The sequence below is a fragment of the Ochotona curzoniae genome, unplaced genomic scaffold (assembly GCF_017591425.1).
Source record: "Ochotona curzoniae isolate NIBS_2020 unplaced genomic scaffold, NIBS_Ocur_1.0 scaffold_3890, whole genome shotgun sequence".
Lineage (NCBI taxonomy): Eukaryota > Metazoa > Chordata > Mammalia > Lagomorpha > Ochotonidae > Ochotona > Ochotona curzoniae.
In genome coordinates, this window is record NW_024467115.1 from 15,208,967 (window position 1) to 15,228,981 (window position 20,015).

General features: G+C 46.0%; 1 protein-coding gene across 1 annotated transcript; it reads left to right on the forward strand.

Moving 5' to 3' along the window:
- The first annotated feature begins 8,599 nt into the window (after positions 1-8,599).
- TCF21 (transcription factor 21) lies at positions 8,600-11,342 on the forward strand. The gene is made up of 3 exons (XM_040965401.1): positions 8,600-9,049; positions 10,790-10,887; positions 10,996-11,342. The coding sequence occupies exons 1-2, from the start codon at positions 8,600-8,602 to the stop codon at positions 10,877-10,879; spliced, it is 540 nt and encodes a 179-aa protein (XP_040821335.1). The 3' UTR covers positions 10,880-10,887; positions 10,996-11,342.
- The last annotated feature ends 8,673 nt before the right edge of the window (positions 11,343-20,015 follow it).

The window sequence follows — 20,015 nt, forward strand, 5'->3', positions numbered from 1 at the left end:
CGCACCAGTAAATGGAAGATTTTCACTCTACCTCCCTGTAACGCTTTCAAAATAGACATTTATAAAGAAAAGAGCCAGACTTCCTGTGCTTAAATCCAGACTCCTATTCATGCACAACAGTAACGTGATTCTAGTGACAATCCAGCCCACTGAACGACCATCCTGGCATTCACTTGTATATAAACCTTTACTTTGAATCAAATCAGGCAGAAGTGAACAGAAATGTTGCTATGTGACTTCTAAGGCTGAGAAGACTTAGCTTCCACCTGGATCATCAGCAACGTGCACTCCTTCACTCAGGAAGAAGCCAGTTATACCTAAGATATCACACCACTTGAGACTGCCATGGTGGGAAACCCCTAGGGAAGAACTGTGCACAATATGGGGGCCGGGCCAGATGCCTGCTCTGGCCATCCCAGCTCAGGCATGGATTTTAAGGTAAATGAAAAATTGCCTTGGACATTCACCCTCTGTAAGTCTTCAGACTCCAGCTTCTGATGCTTTCTGGCAGCAGACTTCAAGGGTTAACCATTCCTTGGGTCCAGTCAACCCATAGAACTAAAATAATAACCACAATTACTGGGTTGGAGCATTGCATGACCATAAACAACTAGAAGACCAACCTAGTGATTTAAACAGCTTTCCTAATGTCTCTGTTACTCATTTTTTTCTCATCTGTCAGGTTCCCTACATTATAAGGTTCGCAATAGGATAAAATGAGCTAATTTAGAAAGTACTTACAACAGTAATTGGTAAGTTGTAAACCATTACTCAATGTTAGTCAGCTATTACTTACTTATCTATTTTCATGTGTTATTTAAAGAAGAAAGAATCCATACTCTAATTTATTCCCCAAATGTTCACACCAGCTGGGGCTGGGTCTGATCAAAGCCCAAAATTTGAAACTCGGTCCGGGTCTCCCACGTTGGTGGCAATGAACTAAGCAATTCAGCCACCATGTGTTGTTTCCCAGGGTAAACACTGGAACTGGCAGTGACTTACATTGGCAGCAGAGGATCTTGGACTCAACCCAGGTACTCCAATATCCCAAGTAGTTTCTTAAGTTTTGCAGCTCTAACTTTTGTTGGAGGTGGTAGTGTGGTGTTATTGCTATTAATAACAAGTAGGATGGTGATATAAAAGTACTATTAATTGGAAGTACAAGAAATTTATCATCTGGATGATGACACTTAAACTTAGAACTAAACATTAACACATCACCCAGGCATGGGGCCAGAATAAAACAAGAGGGACAACAAGAAGAAGGGTCCTGGGGTGGGTAAGGCTGGGACAGGTTTGGGGGACACAGACTTGGCAAGTGTGGTTGGATCATAGTAAGCAAAATGGAGTCATGAGTGACATGGTAAGGAGTTTGGATTTTATATAAATATAATGAAAGATTTTGCAGCATTTTTAAGTGTAAAAACTTTTATCATTCTGTTAGAAATGAATTTGTTTAAGCCCGTATTCTTTATTTATAAAGATTCATCTTTGGGCCCGGCGCGGTGGCGCAACTGGTTAAGGACCTCGCCTAGCACGCCCGGGATCCCATATGGGCGCTGGTTCTACCCCGGCAGCCCCGCTTCCCTTCCAGCTCCCTGCCTGTGGCCCGGGAAGGCAGTCAAGGACGGCCCAAAGCCTTGGGACCCTGCACCCGCGTGGGAGACCCGGAAGAGGCTCCTGGCTTCGGATCGGCATAGCACCGGCCATTGCGCTCACTTGGGGAGTGAATCATCGGACGGAAGATCTTCCTCTCTGTCTCTCCTCTCTGTATATCCGCCTTTCCAATAAAAAATAATAAAAAAAATAAATCTTAAATGTTTTAAAAAAAAAAGATTTATCTTTATTTTTATTTGAAAGGAAGAGTTACAAAAACAAGGAGAGACAGAGGTCTTCCATCTGATGGTTCATTCCCCCAAACGTTCACAATGGTGGGCGCTGAATCAATCTGATTTAGGAGTTAGGAACTTCTTCTGGGTCTCCCACATAGGTGCAGGGGTTCAAGGACTTGAGCCATTCTCCTCTGCTTTCCCAGACCATTAGGAGGGAGCAAGATCAGAAGTGGAGTAGCTGGAACACGAACCATCACCCATATGGGATGTTGGTGCCACAGGCAGAGGCTTAGCCTACTATGCCACAGTACCAGCCCCTGGAACTAAATTTTGAGGAATTAAGAATGGAAGCAAAAAGACCTGTAGGAACTATGATAATAACTTAAGTAAAAGATTATGTTGACATAAATCAATGTTTAGTGGAAGAAATAGAGTGAGCATTTTGGGAAAAATTCATGGCATAAGATGCCCTCGGTCTCATCAGCCCTCCATGGTAGAGGTGAGACTTTGGTTTTAGCAAGGTCCTTCTCATATTCACATTGGTTAAACTTTTCTGGAATGGGTTTAGGCATTTTATTCCAGGTCGGGTCAAGTCTACATCACTTTATAAAATCCACGTTCAATTGTTGTAGATTCACATTAATAAATAGGTGTCAATAGAATACAAGCCTTTTCATTCATTTCTTAAAATGACGCAAATGGTAAAACATGCAGACTCATGTTGCTTAATGGAAGCAGTATCGCTAGGTACGTTGGAATACACATTGCAGTGGCAATGCCGTCTCTGACATGGTGTCAGGATGATTGACCGTCCCACTCAGTTCTGACCACCTTCTGTTTCATGCGCCAGTTTAAAAATGCTGTATCACCTGGAGATGGTTCATGTTCCTGAGGTTAGGATTCACACTCTCTGGTTGTGGAATCTAAATCCCATGATCCTTGGCTCTTCAAAGCCAAGTTACTGCCACAATAAATCTCTTTATAGAGTTTTTATTTATTTATTTGATGTATTGAAAAGACAGAGATACAGAAATGAAGATATTCAGTCCACTGATTTATTTATGGAATGCCCACCACAGCATGAGCTGGGCCAGACTGAATCCAAATCATTCTGAGTGGTACCCAATCAAGTTCTCGAATCACCTGCTCCCTCCCAGGAAGCTCTTTATTGTCACCAGGGAAAGGAATCAGGAGTCTGAGCAGGTCCTGCCCTCCAACATCCTGCACAAGTGTCCCAAACAGGCTTACAATGCCAGACACCCAACCCACAAGAAACAGCCTCAAACCTGGGTAACTTTGGATTCTCCTGTCATTTTCCCCTGAGAGGAAGGAATCTTGCGGCACTTGGCCCAGGATTATTGTGACCCTTAATAAAATACATAAACACAGAAGTTCTCTACAGATGTCTTGCACATAACCCCCAAAATTGAACCTTTTCCAGAAACCTCAAGAAATGCTTTGAAATTTTCTTTAAAGAGTATTTTATTTTATGTTCTTGAAAGGCAGGGTGGCAAAGAGAGAGAGAGAAAGGAGAGAGGTAGAAGAGAGAAAGATTGCATCTGCTGGTTCATTCCCCAAATCACTGCAACAGCTGGGACTGGTTTTCTGTATGAGCGGCAGGAGCCCAAGGAACTGGGCCATCAACTGCTGCTTTCTCAGGAACATTACCTGGAAGCTGGATCTGAAGCAGAGCACCAGGGACTTGCATTCTGATGTGGGATGCTGGTGTCACAGGTCAAAGTTTAGCCTACTGGGCCACAACACCAGCCCAAATGTGGAAACCTGTGCTTCCAGCATTTCACAGCATTAGAACATTAAGAGACTAAGCTGTTACTTCTCACTGTTTGCCTTGGTTTCCTGCAGCCCACTGTTCCCTGAGTCCACCCCGTCCTTCAAGTACATTGCTAAGGCTGCTTTCAAAGCTACATTTCAGAGCATGTAGAAGGCAAGATTAACTCTGGAATCCAAAAAACTATGAAGTGCCTTTCATTAGAATCAACTGATATTAGTCATCAGCTTTAATTGCTATGGCATCTGAACTACAGAACATTGAATTCTTTCTATGTGTTAAAAGAAAGTTAAGTCTGGGCCCAGCACCATGGCCTAAAGGCTAAAGTCCTCACCCTGAACGTGCCAGGATGCCATATGAGCGCCTGTTGAAATCCCAACAGTTCTGCTTCCCATCCAGCTCTCTGCTTGTGGCCTAAGAAAGCAGTCAAGGATGGCCCAAAGCCTTGGGACACTGCACCCGCATGGGAGACCTGGAGGATGTTCCTAGTTCCTGGCTTCAGATTGGCTCAGCTCCAGCCATTGCAGTCACTTGGGGAATGAATCATTAGATGGAAGATCTTCCTATCTGTATCTCCTCCTCTCCCTGTATATCTGACTCTGCAATAAAAACAAATAAGGGCCGGGCGGCGTGGCCTAGCGGCTAAAGTCCTCACCTTGAATGCGCCAGGATCCTATATGGGTGCCGTTCTAATCCCAGCAGCTCCACTTCCCATTCAGCTCCCTATTGTGGCCTGGGAAAGCAGTTGAGGACAGCCCAAAGCCTTGGGACACTGCACCCATGTGGGATACCCGGAAGAAGTTCCTGGATCCTGGCTTTGGATCGGCATAGCATCGGCTGTTGCGCTCACTTAGGGAGTGAGTCATCGGATGGAAGATCTTCCCTGTGTCTCTCCTCCTCTGACTTTTCAATATATATTATCTTATAAAATAATAATAATAAATAAATAAATAAAAACAAATAAAATCTAAAAAAAAAAAAGAAGAGAAAGTTAATTCTTATTGCTGAAGGGATTTAGACTCCAACCTGGTGTGCCAAGGAAAGGTACAGCAAGAGCCAGTATTATCACGGCTAGACTTCTGAGACAAACATTAATGTCATTTGTGCTAGCAGATTAACATCACTATAGCTGACAACAAGTATGGGTATCTTGTACTCAATTTAAGAAAAGTAGATAAAACACAGAATAATGAAGTCAGATTTCAATGGATTTGTGAGCAGGTGAAGAGCAATCAATCAACCATGAAGGACAGGCGCAGAAGCAATCCTACAGAATCAAGGAAGATACACCAACTTGGTTAGAAGATCAACAAATTGACTAAGTGGTGATGGTCTCCACCAATCAAAAGGAAAAAAAAATCTGGAGATGCTAAATAAAAATGAAGGAAAAGGGCCCAGTGGCGTGGCCTAGCAGCTAAAGTCCTTGCCTTGAACATACTGGGATCCCATATGGGCACCGGTTCTAATCCCGGCAGCCCCACTACCCATTCAGCCCCCTGCTTATGGGCTGGGAAAGCAGTTGAGGATGGCCCAAAGCCTTGGGACCCTGCACCTACGTGGGAGACCCAGAAGAGGTTCCTGGCTCCTAGTTTCGGATCAGCACAGCACTGGCCATTGCGGTCACCTGGAGAGTGAAATCATTAGATGGAAGATCTCTCCTCTTCTCTGTATATCTGACTTTGCAATAAAAATAAATAAATCTTTTTAAAACATGAAGGAAAAAAAAAAAAGAGACTCCTTGCAGCCTATTTGCCTTCTGGACAAATGATAGCAAATCCAGGAAAAGAATTCAAACATGAATTTAAAGGTACGTTTTTCCTTTCAGAAAGCTCATGTGATGGTATATGAAGTCAGTTCAAAAGAAGCCTGGGATGTTTTCCTTCTCATAAAAAGGAAGCAAATTGTTCCTACCAAGTACCGCCGAATCAAATTTGAACTTCCTGAAAATTTACCAGCTGATAAACCCGGATTTAAGTTCAAGGATACATTCCATGCCTAATCTTCATTTTACAACTTCTGAAGATAAATTTCCGTTAGCACTAAAATCTCTCCAAGATAGACTTTCTTGCAAAACAAATTGGTAGAAGTGCGCAGCAAATTGGCCAGATGCCTTTGGGACATAAATTGTGACTTAAAAGTAAGGTTAAGAACTTTCAGGAATTATCTCATATGTTCAAATCACTCATTTTCTGATTAGTGCTTTCAAACTGCAATGTTTCAAGTATTTCTCCTGCTATCTCAAGGGTTAATACAGCTTCTCAAAAGTGCTTCTCTTCTCACAGAATATAGTTTATATTTTGGGAGAATTTGGCACAGCTTAAGTTACAGCTTAACTGATTTGTTCAGTTGAATCCAACAATAAGTCATTTCCCCCACCCATTTGTCCCTAAGTGTTTATTGGCAGGAATAGACACAAAATGCAGGAGGGAAAAAATGTATTATTAATACACTTTCACCAAGAATTCAACATCAAGAATACCTAAATGACCACTTTCTTCACGTCCTGGTCCCAAGTCAGGAACCATTCCTTACAGAATTTTAGAAGCAGCTCAAAGTTCATAACTCATTGGCCCTTCTCAGTCTAAATGCAGTACTATGCAACAAACTGACATGGAACTTAATTTTTGCTTATGTTACTATAAAAAAAAATCATTATTAGGCATAAAAACCAACCTGGATGTGAAGCCACTTCTGCTCCTTCCTAGAAATTGCTATTTTTAAGTGTGTGACATTGAAAATGTGTGCAGACAGCAGTCTGTTCAGCCACACAAACCAGTATGAGTCTCCCAAAATAGCCTGAGTAGTTATCAACAAAGGGCAGCAGACAACCAAACCAGGCGAAAAATAGTGACCGGTACCCCCCAAAGAAGAAAAATCTTCATAGTTTAGTGGCCTGGCATGTAGTAAGGCCATAGCTAATTATTACCCCACTCCAGCACCCAAATAAACTAGTTGCAGTAGCTACATACATGTAATTCAAAAAGAACTAGTCAATACCTATTGTCACCTTGTTCTGTATTCTAAAACTAACTGTAACTTTAATGAAAAGAGAAGGCAAACCAAAGAAAAGCAACAACAATAACAACAAAAACTTGTTTGAGAATCAGAGGAGCCATTTTCATCAGACCTGCTGGGTGTCCTCTTAACGCAATCTTAGATTTCGGATTAAATTAGTACACTTTCTGTGCCGTAGCACTGGGGCATTTATGCATGAAGACAAAGGCAACTTCAACTTGATCTTCCTGTCATCCTTGCTGTGGGAAGAGTCCTTTTCCTGGTTTATAACATCAATCACTCTCGCAATAAATCTTGGTAGTGGATATGGTCATTTAAATCTCCACCTGCACAAACAACAGAAAATAAGGGCTCATAAATCTCTACCCTGGTGATTAACAAATTTTGGATCCTCAGCAATGATATTACGGAGGGGAGGGTTCACTCATTCATTAATAAAGACTGATTTGCTGACAATTTGTTTAGTTTACAGCATAGGGGAAAGCAAACAAGACCCTGCTAACAAAACAAAACGTTTGAGGTTAGTGAATTCCCAGCTGAGCCCAGGATTAGAGATACGATATCTGAATGTAAGCAAGGGGGGTGGGTCAGACTCTGAGCCAAACACTCAGACCCTCATCTTCAACACCCAACTGCCAAGAAAGAAACCCCTAGAACCAGCAAGAACCATGCCAGCATTCTGCTTCAATCCTTGGCATGATCATATCCATTTCATTCAGTCTCTGCCTTCTGCTTCCCTTTGCTTTTTCACTTTCTCCCAGAGGAAATTTTCCTGTTCTTCAGGGAAGATAATCCCAGTTGGGAAGAACAGAAAAGAACCTTCATGAAAGGGGTAATTTTGCTCAGTGTTTTGTAATGTCAGCTTCCCAGGGAGGGACCTGGTTGATTGCTAAAAGGATGGAATGCTGAGGCGCTGGGAGGCGGTAGGAATCACAGCAAACCCTATTCGGGGTGATGTCTGAGAGCAATCGAACCTATCAGAGAAACTGGGGCAGATCAGTTTCTTAACTGCTAGGATTATCAATGAGCAAAACGTTGTGCACAGAGACCATCCTATCTCATTCCCTAAACACCTGAACTAGCCCTGGCTGTTGGTTGGGCACCAGCTTAGGGCACCTATGTAAACCCCTCTCTCCAGTTTCTTGGCATCCATACAGGAATGAATTATGGGAGAATTTTTTTTTACTACCATCTCTGCCATTACCACCAAGATCCAAAGATCACTTGCTCTCTTAATGTACCCCAGGTAGAGTGGGAAGATGTCAGCCTAAAGCTGCGAGGTTGTAAGAGAATATTAGCAAGAAGTGTGTTGGCGTTTTGTTGGCGCTTCATTTGTTGGGTGTAAGGCCCTGAAAAAACCAGGAAACGATCTGAACTTTGTCCTAAGTTCTCAATACCAATCTACAGGAACCTCGTCCGAAGGAAAGATGGTCTGAAGAATTGGACAGAGGGCAAGAGGCTGGAGCAGCCTTGCTCCTTGGTGGAGGAGCTGTGTGCCTATTACAAGGGAGTTGATTCACATTCCACATTGGAAATCCGGGTCTGTGTATGCGAGTTTCCCCTGTGGTTGTGAAAGGGGTCTAAGAGCTTTGCTGAGGCCTAGCAGGCCCCTCCCCTGGGCTGCAAGGATCCGCCTCTCTATTCCCCAGATAAATTCCTAGTGTCCACCAAATTCCTCAGCGCTCTCTCACACTCCTTTACGGCCACGACTCCGGGGGTGGGGAAAGCAAGCACCGATTTCCTTCCCGCAGAGGCCCTCGGCCCTAGCGGGTCCTCCTCACCATTCTGCAATCGGACTGGAAAGTGAATCCCACCAGCCGGTCCCCAACTCCAAGTCCTCCCTACACTAGGCTCCTGTTGCATTGGTTCAGGGTCTCTCTCTCTCTCTCTCTCTCTCTCCCTCTCTCTCTCTCTCCTCTCTCCTCTCTCCTCTCTCCTCTCTCCCAGTCCCCCCTGCCCCAGCATGTCCACTGGCTCCCTCAGCGATGTGGAGGACCTTCAAGAAGTGGAAATGCTGGATTGCGACGGGCTGAAAATGGACTCGAACAAGGAGTTTGCAGCTTCCAACGAGAGCACAGAGGAGAGCTCCAATTGCGAGAACGGGTCTCCCCACAAGGGCCGCGGCGGCCTGGGCAAGAGAAGGAAGGCGCCCACCAAGAAGAGTCCCTTGAGTGGGGTCAGCCAGGAGGGGAAGCAGGTCCAGCGCAATGCAGCCAACGCGCGCGAGCGTGCCCGCATGCGGGTGCTCAGCAAGGCCTTCTCCAGGCTCAAGACCACCCTGCCCTGGGTGCCCCCAGACACCAAGCTCTCCAAGCTGGACACGCTCAGGCTGGCGTCCAGCTACATCGCCCACTTGAGGCAGATCCTGGCTAACGACAAGTACGAGAATGGTTACATTCACCCGGTCAACCTGGTGAGTTCTCCCTCGCGCCTGGGGTGACGGCGGCGGCGGGCCAGGCGCGCCCGCGGGGCGTGCGCGCGTGCGTGCGTGCGCGTGGGGCTAGGTGCTGGGTGCCGGTGCCCCAGTGGCTTTGAACTTCTCGGCTGCTGCGGGCCTCTTGCCGCCAGGGAGTGGCTGCAGACGCTCCCCACTGCGCGCCCTCGCTCTCTGCCTGAGCAGCCGTCCCAGCGGGAGTGATTTATGCGAGGCTTTGACGTGGCAGCTCAATTAGGGGGTTGCCAAAGAGGAGGGGTGCCCAGCGCCCATCCCCGCCGGCTTAAAGATGCTGACTCTGAACAGGAAACGGCCAGGATGCTGTGTACCACCGGGCGTTTCTGTTATCTTTTCTGTCCTCTTTTAGCTGAAAGTAAAACTTGATTTGGGCTTCTAATTCTTGTATGAATATCCAGCTCAAGTATGGTTTTTTTTCTCACCCAATATTTCGAACCGTTGCCTACCGACTCGTTCCCCCTCCCCACACTATCCCCCCAAAATGTCCCCCGCGGGCTGAAATGTATAGCTTAACATTTTTAAATCCCAGAAGTAGTAGCCAGTATCCGCATAATCAGTAATTGCTCACAAATATTCTCGTAATAAGTAGCACGTCACTCATCTGAGAAGAAAATGTTACCTTTTCTATGTTAACAGGCGATGCCCGCCGAGTCTATAATCGAAATGCCTGCAGTGGATTGATTCAACCTATTATTTTCCTTAAATGCATTTTCCTTTTGAAGAAGTATATTGTAATTCCCCTTTTCATGTGACTTCGTCTTCAAACACCAGGCTTTGAAGAAAAACAAGCAGTGACCCGGACCTCTGTTTATATATGATAAGAAAGACGGGTTTTCCTTGGGAAAAGCTTCCCACCGAATCAGTCCCGGGGACTTGGGGAAAGGGAGTGTAGAAACACAATCTACATGGAAAGGGTTTTGCATCCAATTAAGGGTGTTTATTTATCTATTTGTTTATTCAATGGGAGGACTAATGGCTTTTCTTTAAAAATTCGAACTAAAACGAAAGTGCTACCTTTGATAATACTGCTGGTTTCATTTTGGAATAAGAAGCTCCAATGGACTTCCTTACAAAATAGCCTCCCAGAGAAAAGAAGAGAAAGTGATGTTTTCTGGGCCCAGTAGGAAGATTTTGCACAAGAGGCCCGTGTTATCTTCTGGTACTTTTTTTTTAAAAAGAGGTGCTGATTAACTTAGAGACTGGGGTTGAAGCTCGAGTTTATGGCGAATGAAATGCAAGTAGGGAAATTGCTTGGGGCAGGGAGAGGTTCCAAGTCTAGGGGTCCCGCCCGGCGCCTCTGCCGAGCGGCCTGCAGGGAGTGCGCTCACGGGGACCGCGCGGGGTTCTCGCGGAGGTCCTGGAGCTCCCCAGTCCGGGCTGGGCCACCGCACCAGCCCCTCCGGGCTCCCGCAGCACTGCCCCTCACGAGTTGCCTTCTAGCCCAGCGTCAACCCTGAGTGTTGCTGTTCTTCTAAAGGCCCCTGGGCTCCTGGAGCTGCTACCCAGCACGCGGCCAAGGCAGCAGCTGGGTTTTCTGCAGCCACGGGATGCACGAGGACGCTCTGTTTCTGGTAGAGATCTGGGGCTTGGCCTTGCACCACCTGCCCTCAGAGCTCCCCCTCGCTCAATCGCAGCCTCTGAGCCCACCCCAGCCCCTCCTCCACGGCCACTTACCTCCTCCACCCTCCTCTCTCCCTGCAGACTTGGCCCTTTATGGTGGCCGGGAAACCCGAGAGTGACCTGAAAGAAGTGGTGACCGCGAGCCGCCTCTGTGGAACCACAGCGTCCTGACCTTGGAGGTGCGAGTCTGGGAAAGGCGCGCTCCTGGGTGGGGGTGGCGGTGGGGAGCGGAGGGGAGGCGACCCCTGCCCTCGCGGTTCTCTGTCTCTGCTTCCCTCACCTCGCAGCCTTCCTCTCCCTATCCGACCCCGGCGAGAACACTTTACCACAACAAGGAGACTGGTTTCCAAACCAGAGAAGACCCACTGTACTTACCAAGATACCCAGCTATTTAACTTGATGAACAGTGAATGACTGCGAGCCTTGCTGGTCCAAGTGCAATATGTAATTATAAATCTATAAATAGATACTAAGAGCCTTATCAATGTGTATCTTTTGTACAATATGTTGTAAAATGTAGATCATAGAATAGCTGACTTTGATAGTCACATCTATAAAGGAAGCCACTTAAAGATATATATTTTTTTTCAAACAAGTTTTTGCTACTTTAGAAAATAAATCTCTCTTTATATTGCTAAAAAAAAAAAAAACCCTGAGCACTGATTCTTTTTTTTTTAAAATAAATAATTAATTATCTGGTAGAAAAAGTAGGACAACTAGGGGGAAAGGGAAGTTCAATCAATCAAAATTGTTGTATGAGGCCTCGACGCACATTTTCAGAGAAGCAGAAATTGCCATCGGGAAGATGCAGGTCGTGTTTTGCACTGAAACCTTAAACACAGACTCCTGGAAGCTTGCTTTTAGACTGTGAGAAGTAAGGTCGCTGTGAACAAAGACTTGGTAGGGTTCGAGTTACAGTTTCACAGTTCAGAAGTTAAAATACACCAGAGAAATTAAGTGCGATATTCGTGTGTTCCGCAGGATCATTGTTGCCACGGGCAGGAAAATAAATGCCTCGTTTTATAACTTCACAGGCGTGGAAAGGTCCCGAACAACCCACGGTTGCAAAACTAGTGAAGAAATCGCAGGAGTCATGAAAGACGCAAATCCCACAACCCTTGGGCGTGTGTTTCCATATGCTGCCACCTACGTCGTGTATTTCTTATTCATAACTTGCTAATTAGTCGTGACAGCCAACCGGCGTGCCTGCGTTTTCGGGTGCGGTTGCCCAGCGGTACGTTGAGCTCCCGCCGCCACTTCCGGCGGACTAGGTTTTAATTTAAACATCTTGCAGGCTACGGAACAGCTCGTAAGGGAAGATTAAGTTGAGATAAACAGAGAGGCGAGGCCCAGGAGCCTGGGAGCGGGCTCGCTCGTTGCCCCAGCGCAGCCCGCGGCGGCCGATGCGCCAGATGCCACCGGGGCTGTTTAATGTTCGGGGTTATGACCGCAGTGTTTACAAGACGTCTTCGGTTATTTATACTGTTATTCCTCGCAGAGGGCCTTGAAACTTCCGCTACATTTGCTCTTTCTTTTCGATTCTTTCCCACTTTTCTCGGCTCACTTTGGTACCTGCCGTGAGCGCTTGCCCGCTCCCCGCCCTCCAGCATTTACCTACCATACACCCCAAAGATCCTCCCGCTCTCCGGGGGAGCTCCGGGCCTGGCAGAAAGGCACTCCGCCGGCCCCGGGTCAGCCTTGATCCCCAAGTTTCCAAGCTGATTCTCAAATTGATCCCCACGTCGGGACGCCTCCAGCACCTCCCTGGAGTCTGCAGGAGGCAGGACTTCCCCAAGTTTCAGACCCCCACCCACCCCGTCCCACCCCAACTTCCCATTTAGAGGGTCCAGCTAATGCCAGTGTCCATTCTCCCTAAATTCCGGTACTGCCTCACTTGCACCACAGACGCAGAGCCCTCGCCTCCCCCGATCTAGAGTTCAAGTCTGAGGTGAATCCTGGAGAGATTCAGCTGTTGGCTGTTCACATTCAACAAATTTTCCAAACTCCCACTTAGCTTTTACAATCTAAATGCTCCAAATTCTGGGCACTCCCTCAGGTTAGTAACCTCTGCTAGCTCATTCTCTGAACGCCCCAAACTACAGAGGGATTAAAAAAAATAATAATAAGTGCTCCTGCCTGGAACCCATAGTTTGAAACCTTTGCTTCAGGCAGGAGACTGTGCAGAGGAAACTGGCGGATGGAGTCTTGATTCCACATCCAACCCTCTCCTAGGTGGCCCTGAATGCTGTGAGAACACTAATGGTAATGATGATAATTACGCACAGCTCTCCTCTTCCACGCAGAAAGTATTGGCAGGGCTAGAATGAAATGTAGTTATACAATCCTGAAAAGAAAGACTTTGTGAAAACATTGATAATTTTTACTAAGTGGTTGGAGGGTGACTATTCTGAAACTCAAAGTGAAAATGTCTCAGGCAGGAACCCCAAAAGGGTATCCGATTATGATGGACAAGCAATGGACCTCTTAATTATGTGAAGTAAAACACTTCTCTTCAGTGCAATGTTGAAACTTCTCATCAGCACCACCTCCACATCTCCAAATTTATCCACAGCTTTCTAGCTACATGACTCCAAGATATCTAGATTCCAGGAAAATCCAGAAAGCAAGGACAAGGTTTTGCTATAGAAAGATGCCACTGACATTTGGTGTTGAGAATGCCAGATCCCATGAGGAGCGTCCACCACAAGGCATAAGCACAATAGAATGGCAGGCACAGTAAAGTCAACGTTGACTTTGTGCAGCTAGCAGCGCTGTGGCAATAGGTAGGTTGCGGCTATCTGTAGTCTTAGAAACTTGACACCATCACCCGCTCCCAGTCAACCCACACCTCCAACACACACCCACAGCCAACCCTCCCTCCTTCTTCCGGGACACCTGTTAGCCAAGTGCATCTCCACACCCACCTCTTCCAGCACCTCCTGTTCTTCCATCCTTCCCAGCACGGTGAGATTCCCAGCTTAACATCCAGCCCAGACACACAGACACACTTCCCTTCCTTGTGTCTTTATTTCAGTGGGGAGTGGGAGCTGTGGAGAGGTAGGGAACATTCTACCCCAAACTCCTATAGTTGGCAGCAATAAGATGCAGAGTTTCCTCCTGCTGAAGAAAACTGTCTTAGAAGCTGCATTCAGAAAGAACCAGAAACAACCAAAGAAGCTGTAGATGCTAAAATGTGCCTGAAATATTTCCAATAAATGTACCTGGAATTCTGCAGGGGTTGGGGGAGGGGCCTTTCCCACCTCTTTCTCTCTCTCTCTCTCTCCTCTCCCCCCTTCCCACATCATTGTTCCTGTGACTTTGACAATCTCAGTGCACTGTACTCTGGAATTCACTGCCATGCACCTGGATGCGGTGACGACTGGAAGGTACTGTCGGAGGAACCTTTTAAGCCACCATGCTTCAATACAAGTCAGAATCCCCTGGACTGCTCCTCTTTCCAGAAATCCTGGTTCAGGAGGCCTGGGGCAGACTCTCTGGATGGATGCTGCTAAGTAGTTTCCAAGGGATGTTGAAGCTGCGGGCCTGAGGAGACAGAAACACTGTTTGAGGACCTGCTTCATTAGGGAAAGCAAAAGCGGTTCAAGCACAGGGACAGGAACAACTTGTGAAAGAGGGAATCATTTCAGAAAAAGGCTGTGTTCCAGCTGGCCTTAATTTTCTATTCCTTGCTGTGTATCATGCAGTGGAAGCTTAATAATTAAATGTCCTTCTGGACCTCAACCCCTCAGCCTCAGGTAACAGAAAGTCAGTATGTGGACCAATAGTGTCCATCCTATGTCCTCCCAGAGGTTTCAGTCAACAAGGGAGAAGTTAAAAAACTGAGTGGAGAGAGGGGAGGTGCATGGAGCCTGGCTTTCTGCCACTTGTACCGGGAGAGAGAGATCTGGGCACCCCCGAACTCATGCCCAATGCAACTGGATCGCTCTGTCCAATCCCAAGCCTAGAAACATCTTCCCCATCCCTACAGTGAAAATACTGGGTGTTTCCAGCCCATCCCTCGGTGCACGGAGAAGTTCACCCCGACCACAGGGTAGGGCAGCAGGGATGGTGGCCAACGCGGGATGAGTGGAAGGAGGTAAAGGTTAGTTCTCGACCTGGGAGAAGTATTAATGGAAGAAGGCGGGAGGAGGAAAAAACGCAAGCTCCCAGGTCTGCTTCCGAGTGTGCATCGCCTTCTCCTTCGTCCCTTCCCGTCCCTTCCCTATCTGGGTGCGGTTTCTGGGCAGCGGGTGCGGACCCGGCTGGAGACCTGCCCAGTACGGACGCGGCCCAGAGCGGATTCTAGGCTGCATACATCTTCAGGGCGCAGGGCTGGAGGGCAGGCGCGGGCCGGCCTTGTTGGCACATAGGGGCAGTTTTTTCAGCTTTGTAGCCCTCGCTCCAAAGCACTGGCTTTTCCCGCGGAAACTCGGCGGGTATTAAGCGGCATTCCCCGAGGCGTTGGGCGCCACACGCCCTTCTTCCTCAGCTCCAAGTCTCCAGCTGGTTCACGCTAGGATTCGCCGCCCTGAGGGCTCACGTAAGAACCATTTCAGCAGCAGAGGAGGGGGAAAGGGTAGAAAGAAACCGGGCTAGCAAGCATTCGATGTCTCCGCGTTAGGACACTGGAAGTCTCCAGAGCATTTCCGCGAGGCTCCCCTAGCACAGCACCCCTGGGTGATGCCAGATGCTTCAGCAAGGGGGGGAGGGGGGGAGAAAGAGAGAGAGGAAATAAAGGCTTTGAGGAAGTGGGGACAATGAGTTAGTTGCTCTGGTTAAACTGAACTTGAGCCTGTTACGTTTAAGTTTAGGTGCCTAATGGAGAAAAGACTTTGGGGGAGAGCACATGGAAACCCCTGTTTGTCTCCCACCCCTACAGGCTGCAATGCGTTCTTTCTGTTCCCAGCAGAAAGTATTAAGAAGTTGGTTAACCTGGTCTTTAGGCTTAGAGGTCTTTAGGTTTAAAGTATGCTTTAACAACAGAAGTAATCTGAGACTAATTAGTATGAGCTGATTTCAGAAGTAACTCCGCTGGTGATTATTTGTTGTCTTGCAGACGTAAACTAGCTGCTCACTTGTGGACAGAGGCTTGAGTGAGTTCTTGGGCAAGATATCAGACTTGTCACAGCTTTGCATCAGTCACCTGTAAAGTGGATATACCAAGAACTGCTTCAGTAAGACAATGTGTCTAGATGATTCCTGGTACATGCTAGACACTTGATCCGTGTTTTCCTTCTTCTAGTCATTAAGCCATGTCCGTGCTTGAAAAAAATGATATGCATTTTCCCTAAAGAGTTATCCATAATTGGAGCCCAGAGCGATAGCATAGCAGTTAAAGTCCTCACCTTAAATGCGCCAGGATCCTATATGGGCGCCAGAACTTATTCCGGTGACCCCGCATCCCATCCAGCTCCCTGCTTGTGGCCTGGGAAAGCCCAAGGCTTTGGGACCCTGCACCCACGTGGGAGACCCTTCTGGCTTGAGATTGCCTCAGCTCCTGTGGTTGCAGCCACTTGGGGAGTGAACCATAGGAGGGAAGATCTTCCTCTCTGTCTCTCCTCCTCTCTGTTTATCTGCCTTTCCAATACAAAATAAATACATCTTTAAAAAAAAGAGTTATACATAATAAACAATTTCCGATGCAGTTGCATCAGTCACCTTGAATGTGACTGACAGGTTATCCTCCAGGTCCCTTCCTCTGGGAGGTTTGATCCCCTTATCTGCGATGGGTCCTGAGCTCAATTTTATATTTCAACATGTATTATGGCATTGACCATAAATAAGTGGTATTTTCTTTCATTTCTATTTACTTAGTTTGTGTCTATTCCACTAGCTCTGTGAGAGCAAAAGTGGTTTTTATTTAAAAATAGATGCATGAGGAAAAAATCGTCTGTTCTATTAAGGATCATTAATCTGAAATTCTGAAATATAGGTTCATACCATATCACATGTAGATCCCTTTTTGCATTGTTTTGCTTTGCTTTTTTTTTTCTTTTGCTTGTACTAAGTCACAAGTAAGGCTCCACCATTAGCACCATGCCCTTCAGAAAAATGTATGTCTCCCTCAGGCATGCTACCCATCCCTGAGGGGCAGTCACCTCTCGCTTTTTGTACTAGGGAAGCAGACATTTAGTCTCAGAGCTGAGATGTCCACACCCCAATGGGAGTCCCTGGGCTTAACTCCAATCTCTGGTTGCAAACTCCAAATCATGTTAATGCAGACTTTTAAAAAAAAGATTTATTTTATTTTTATTGGAAAGGCAGATATACAAAGAGAAGGAGATACAGAGAGAAAGACAGTCCATCACTGGTTCACTCCCCAGAGCTAAGCTGGTCCAAAGTCAGAAGTTTCTTCAGGTCTCCCACATGGATGCAGGGTCCCAAGGCTTTGGGCCATCTTTCATTGCTTTCCCAGACCACAAGCAGGGAGCTGGATTTGAAGTGGAACAGCCAGGACAGGAACCAGGATCCATATGAGATCCCCGTGCATGCAAGAAGAGGATTTAGCCACTAGGCTATGGTACCAGGCCATAATGCAGACTTGTGGAAGCACCAGTTTATGTTCAAGTGATTGAACTCTTCTCACTCATGTGGGAGACGTGCATTGAGTGCCAGGCTGTCAAAGTCCACCTGCTGGGAGCTCTCTCTGTCTCATCGATTAAGTAAAAAATAACTTAGGAAGTTTTCTGGCTGATTCTCAGGCTCATTTACCAGTGGTCCTCATCTAGAATTATCTTTCTTCTTTTGTGCATGATGTGAATACTACCATCTTTGGTTGCCCTCACATTTTATCTTAAGCATCTATCTTTTACTCAGTGACTCCGAACCCTACCCTTGTCTTTTTCTTAACAAACTTGTTTTTATGCCCTAAGAGAAAAGCTTCTTTTATTTCTTCACATTTACAACACTTTTCATACCAAATGTGTAAGGATTTTTCTCATATCTTCCCATTCTTCAATTCCCTGTGGACTAAATGGATGTTCTACTATTCAGCTCAATACTGTCATGCTTTATGTGTGGTTAGCATCAGATCCCACAAATTACAAGCATACCCCCCCCCCAATTTCAGATGTCAAACCTCTGACTGTAAACTGGAGATTGCTGTAACCCCCTCCTCAGATGCAACAATAGGCTCTATTGCCTCAAAAAACTGAGGGAAATGCTTACTTGCATTTGTCAATTTGCTACAAGGATTATTACAAATGGGACAGATTCACAATCAGATGAAGAGCGAAATGAGTGAAAGTCTGGAAGCTGCTGAGCACAACAACTTCTGGCACTGAGGAGCAGAGCTGCACCACCTTCCTGGCAGGCGGCTATGCTGCCCAGCCCAGAAGCCCTGCTTTTTCACGATAGTTGAGCCTCTTGCAAATACTAGTTCCTATTGTCTGTCTCAAGATCTACAGAAGATGGTGCTTGTTCTTCTTGCTCTGAAAATAAAGGCTCCTGCCCACACTAGGCTCATATCAGTTGAGAGGGCCAATACTGACCTAGAGTAACCTTGCTCATTACACGGTCATGCCGCACGTCAACATGCTGAATGACACACCCTCCAGTCCTGTGACAGGACACATATTGCATTATATACAGAGAGAAGGGTGACATTACCCAAATTCCTGGAAATCTCCATCTATCTTCTGGAAAAACATGAACTTCTCTCACCCTTAATAGAATGTACCTTCTCTTTCATTAAATGACTCACAGAATGTTAAATATAAGTCAAAGGTAGGCCACTCCCCTTGCAGTAGTCTCCAGTCTGTGAAGCATGTATATTTATTTTTTTTATAAAACACTGCTGGTCACTGTTCACTATTTGAACACTCACTCCAGAATTTCTTGAAGCAAAGTCAAGTACTCGGGTACCGGGTAGCCATTGTCATCCATCACTTCCACTACATTGTTATGATTGACAGTTGGAGATTTACTTCAATCTCTGGCCCTTTGCCTTTCCCTGGAGATGGGGTAAGGATGAAAATTCCAACCGAGGCTTTTTTCTCTGGCAAATCCCCACCACACACATGTACACACAAATGGTTATATTGGTAGCATACCAAAGACATATCACGAAGAAGACTTCAGGCATCTTAGAAGCTCTTGTGTTAGAAACCAGGAACAAAGGGGAAACATGGAATTCTTAGTTTATAACCAATGACATCCCCTAACATAGAATAAAAGAAATTTAAGGGATCACTAAGCTTGGGAGCCATTTTCAAACCCGCAGAGATTGTGTAGTTCTGCAAAAAGAATGCTTCCAAACTGGCTCAAATAAAAAGAGAATGAGGTAAAGTTAGTTCAAGGAATCTGGCTGACATATTCTAGCAGAAAATAGGCCAGCAACGAAGACCTAAGGAAAGTGCAGCACAGACTCTGAAGTCATGAGTGAAGCGCTCCTCTCTGGAGCTCTCTGGGCTTTTAGCTTTTCATTCTCTGCCAGTCTTCCATACCTTCTCCTCTGAAATCTGGATTTTTGTGCCGATTCCCTCTCTGCTACTGCAGAATTTCTATCTCATGTGAGTTTGGTGTGTTAAATTGCCAACTCTGGCCCCAGTGTGACAATAAATTCAATTGCAGTGTCGTATCCACAGTGCCCACCCACATATGTCATGACTGTTTCTGTAGAGCCTGATTATTGCACCGTTCTAGAATGCTCTAATTACATTCGCCAGGTGAAGTATTTATCTTTTCTCTCTCAGTGGTGTTTGGTTGAAGAGGAGAAGATAGGTTGGTTGCTGACTAAGAAAGATTTTTTGAGATGGCCCAGGCAGAGACAGGAATCTGAAATCTGTTGCTATAAATGCAGTAGAATGTGCCCAAGGGTGCGTGGCTGTAGATGAAACACCTGCTTTTATCCTACTGTACCAATAGGAAATCACATGTTATGGAGGGAAAATTCCATCTTCTCAGGTCTTATTTTATCTACTATGGGAGAAGGGGAGATGGATAGCAGCAATATTATTTTAAAATGAAGTAATTTTAATGAGAAATTCATCACAGTGTTTTAGTCAGAAGAATGCTCTTATTGGGCATATTTAAGAAATATCAGCACAGATTCAGCTTTCTGAATTTTCTTTGTTCCTGGCCTTCCTTGCAGCATAGCAAGTTAAACCACTGCCTATGACATCAATATCCCCTATGGACCACAGTTTGAATTCTAGCTGCTCCACGTCCAAAATAGCTCCCTGCTGATGTGCCTGGAAAAGCAATGAAAGATGGCCCAAAATCTTGGGCCCCTGTATCCTCATAGGAGACTTGGATGAAGCTCCTAGCTCCTGGCTTCAGGCCTCACTATTGAAGCCATTTGGGGAGT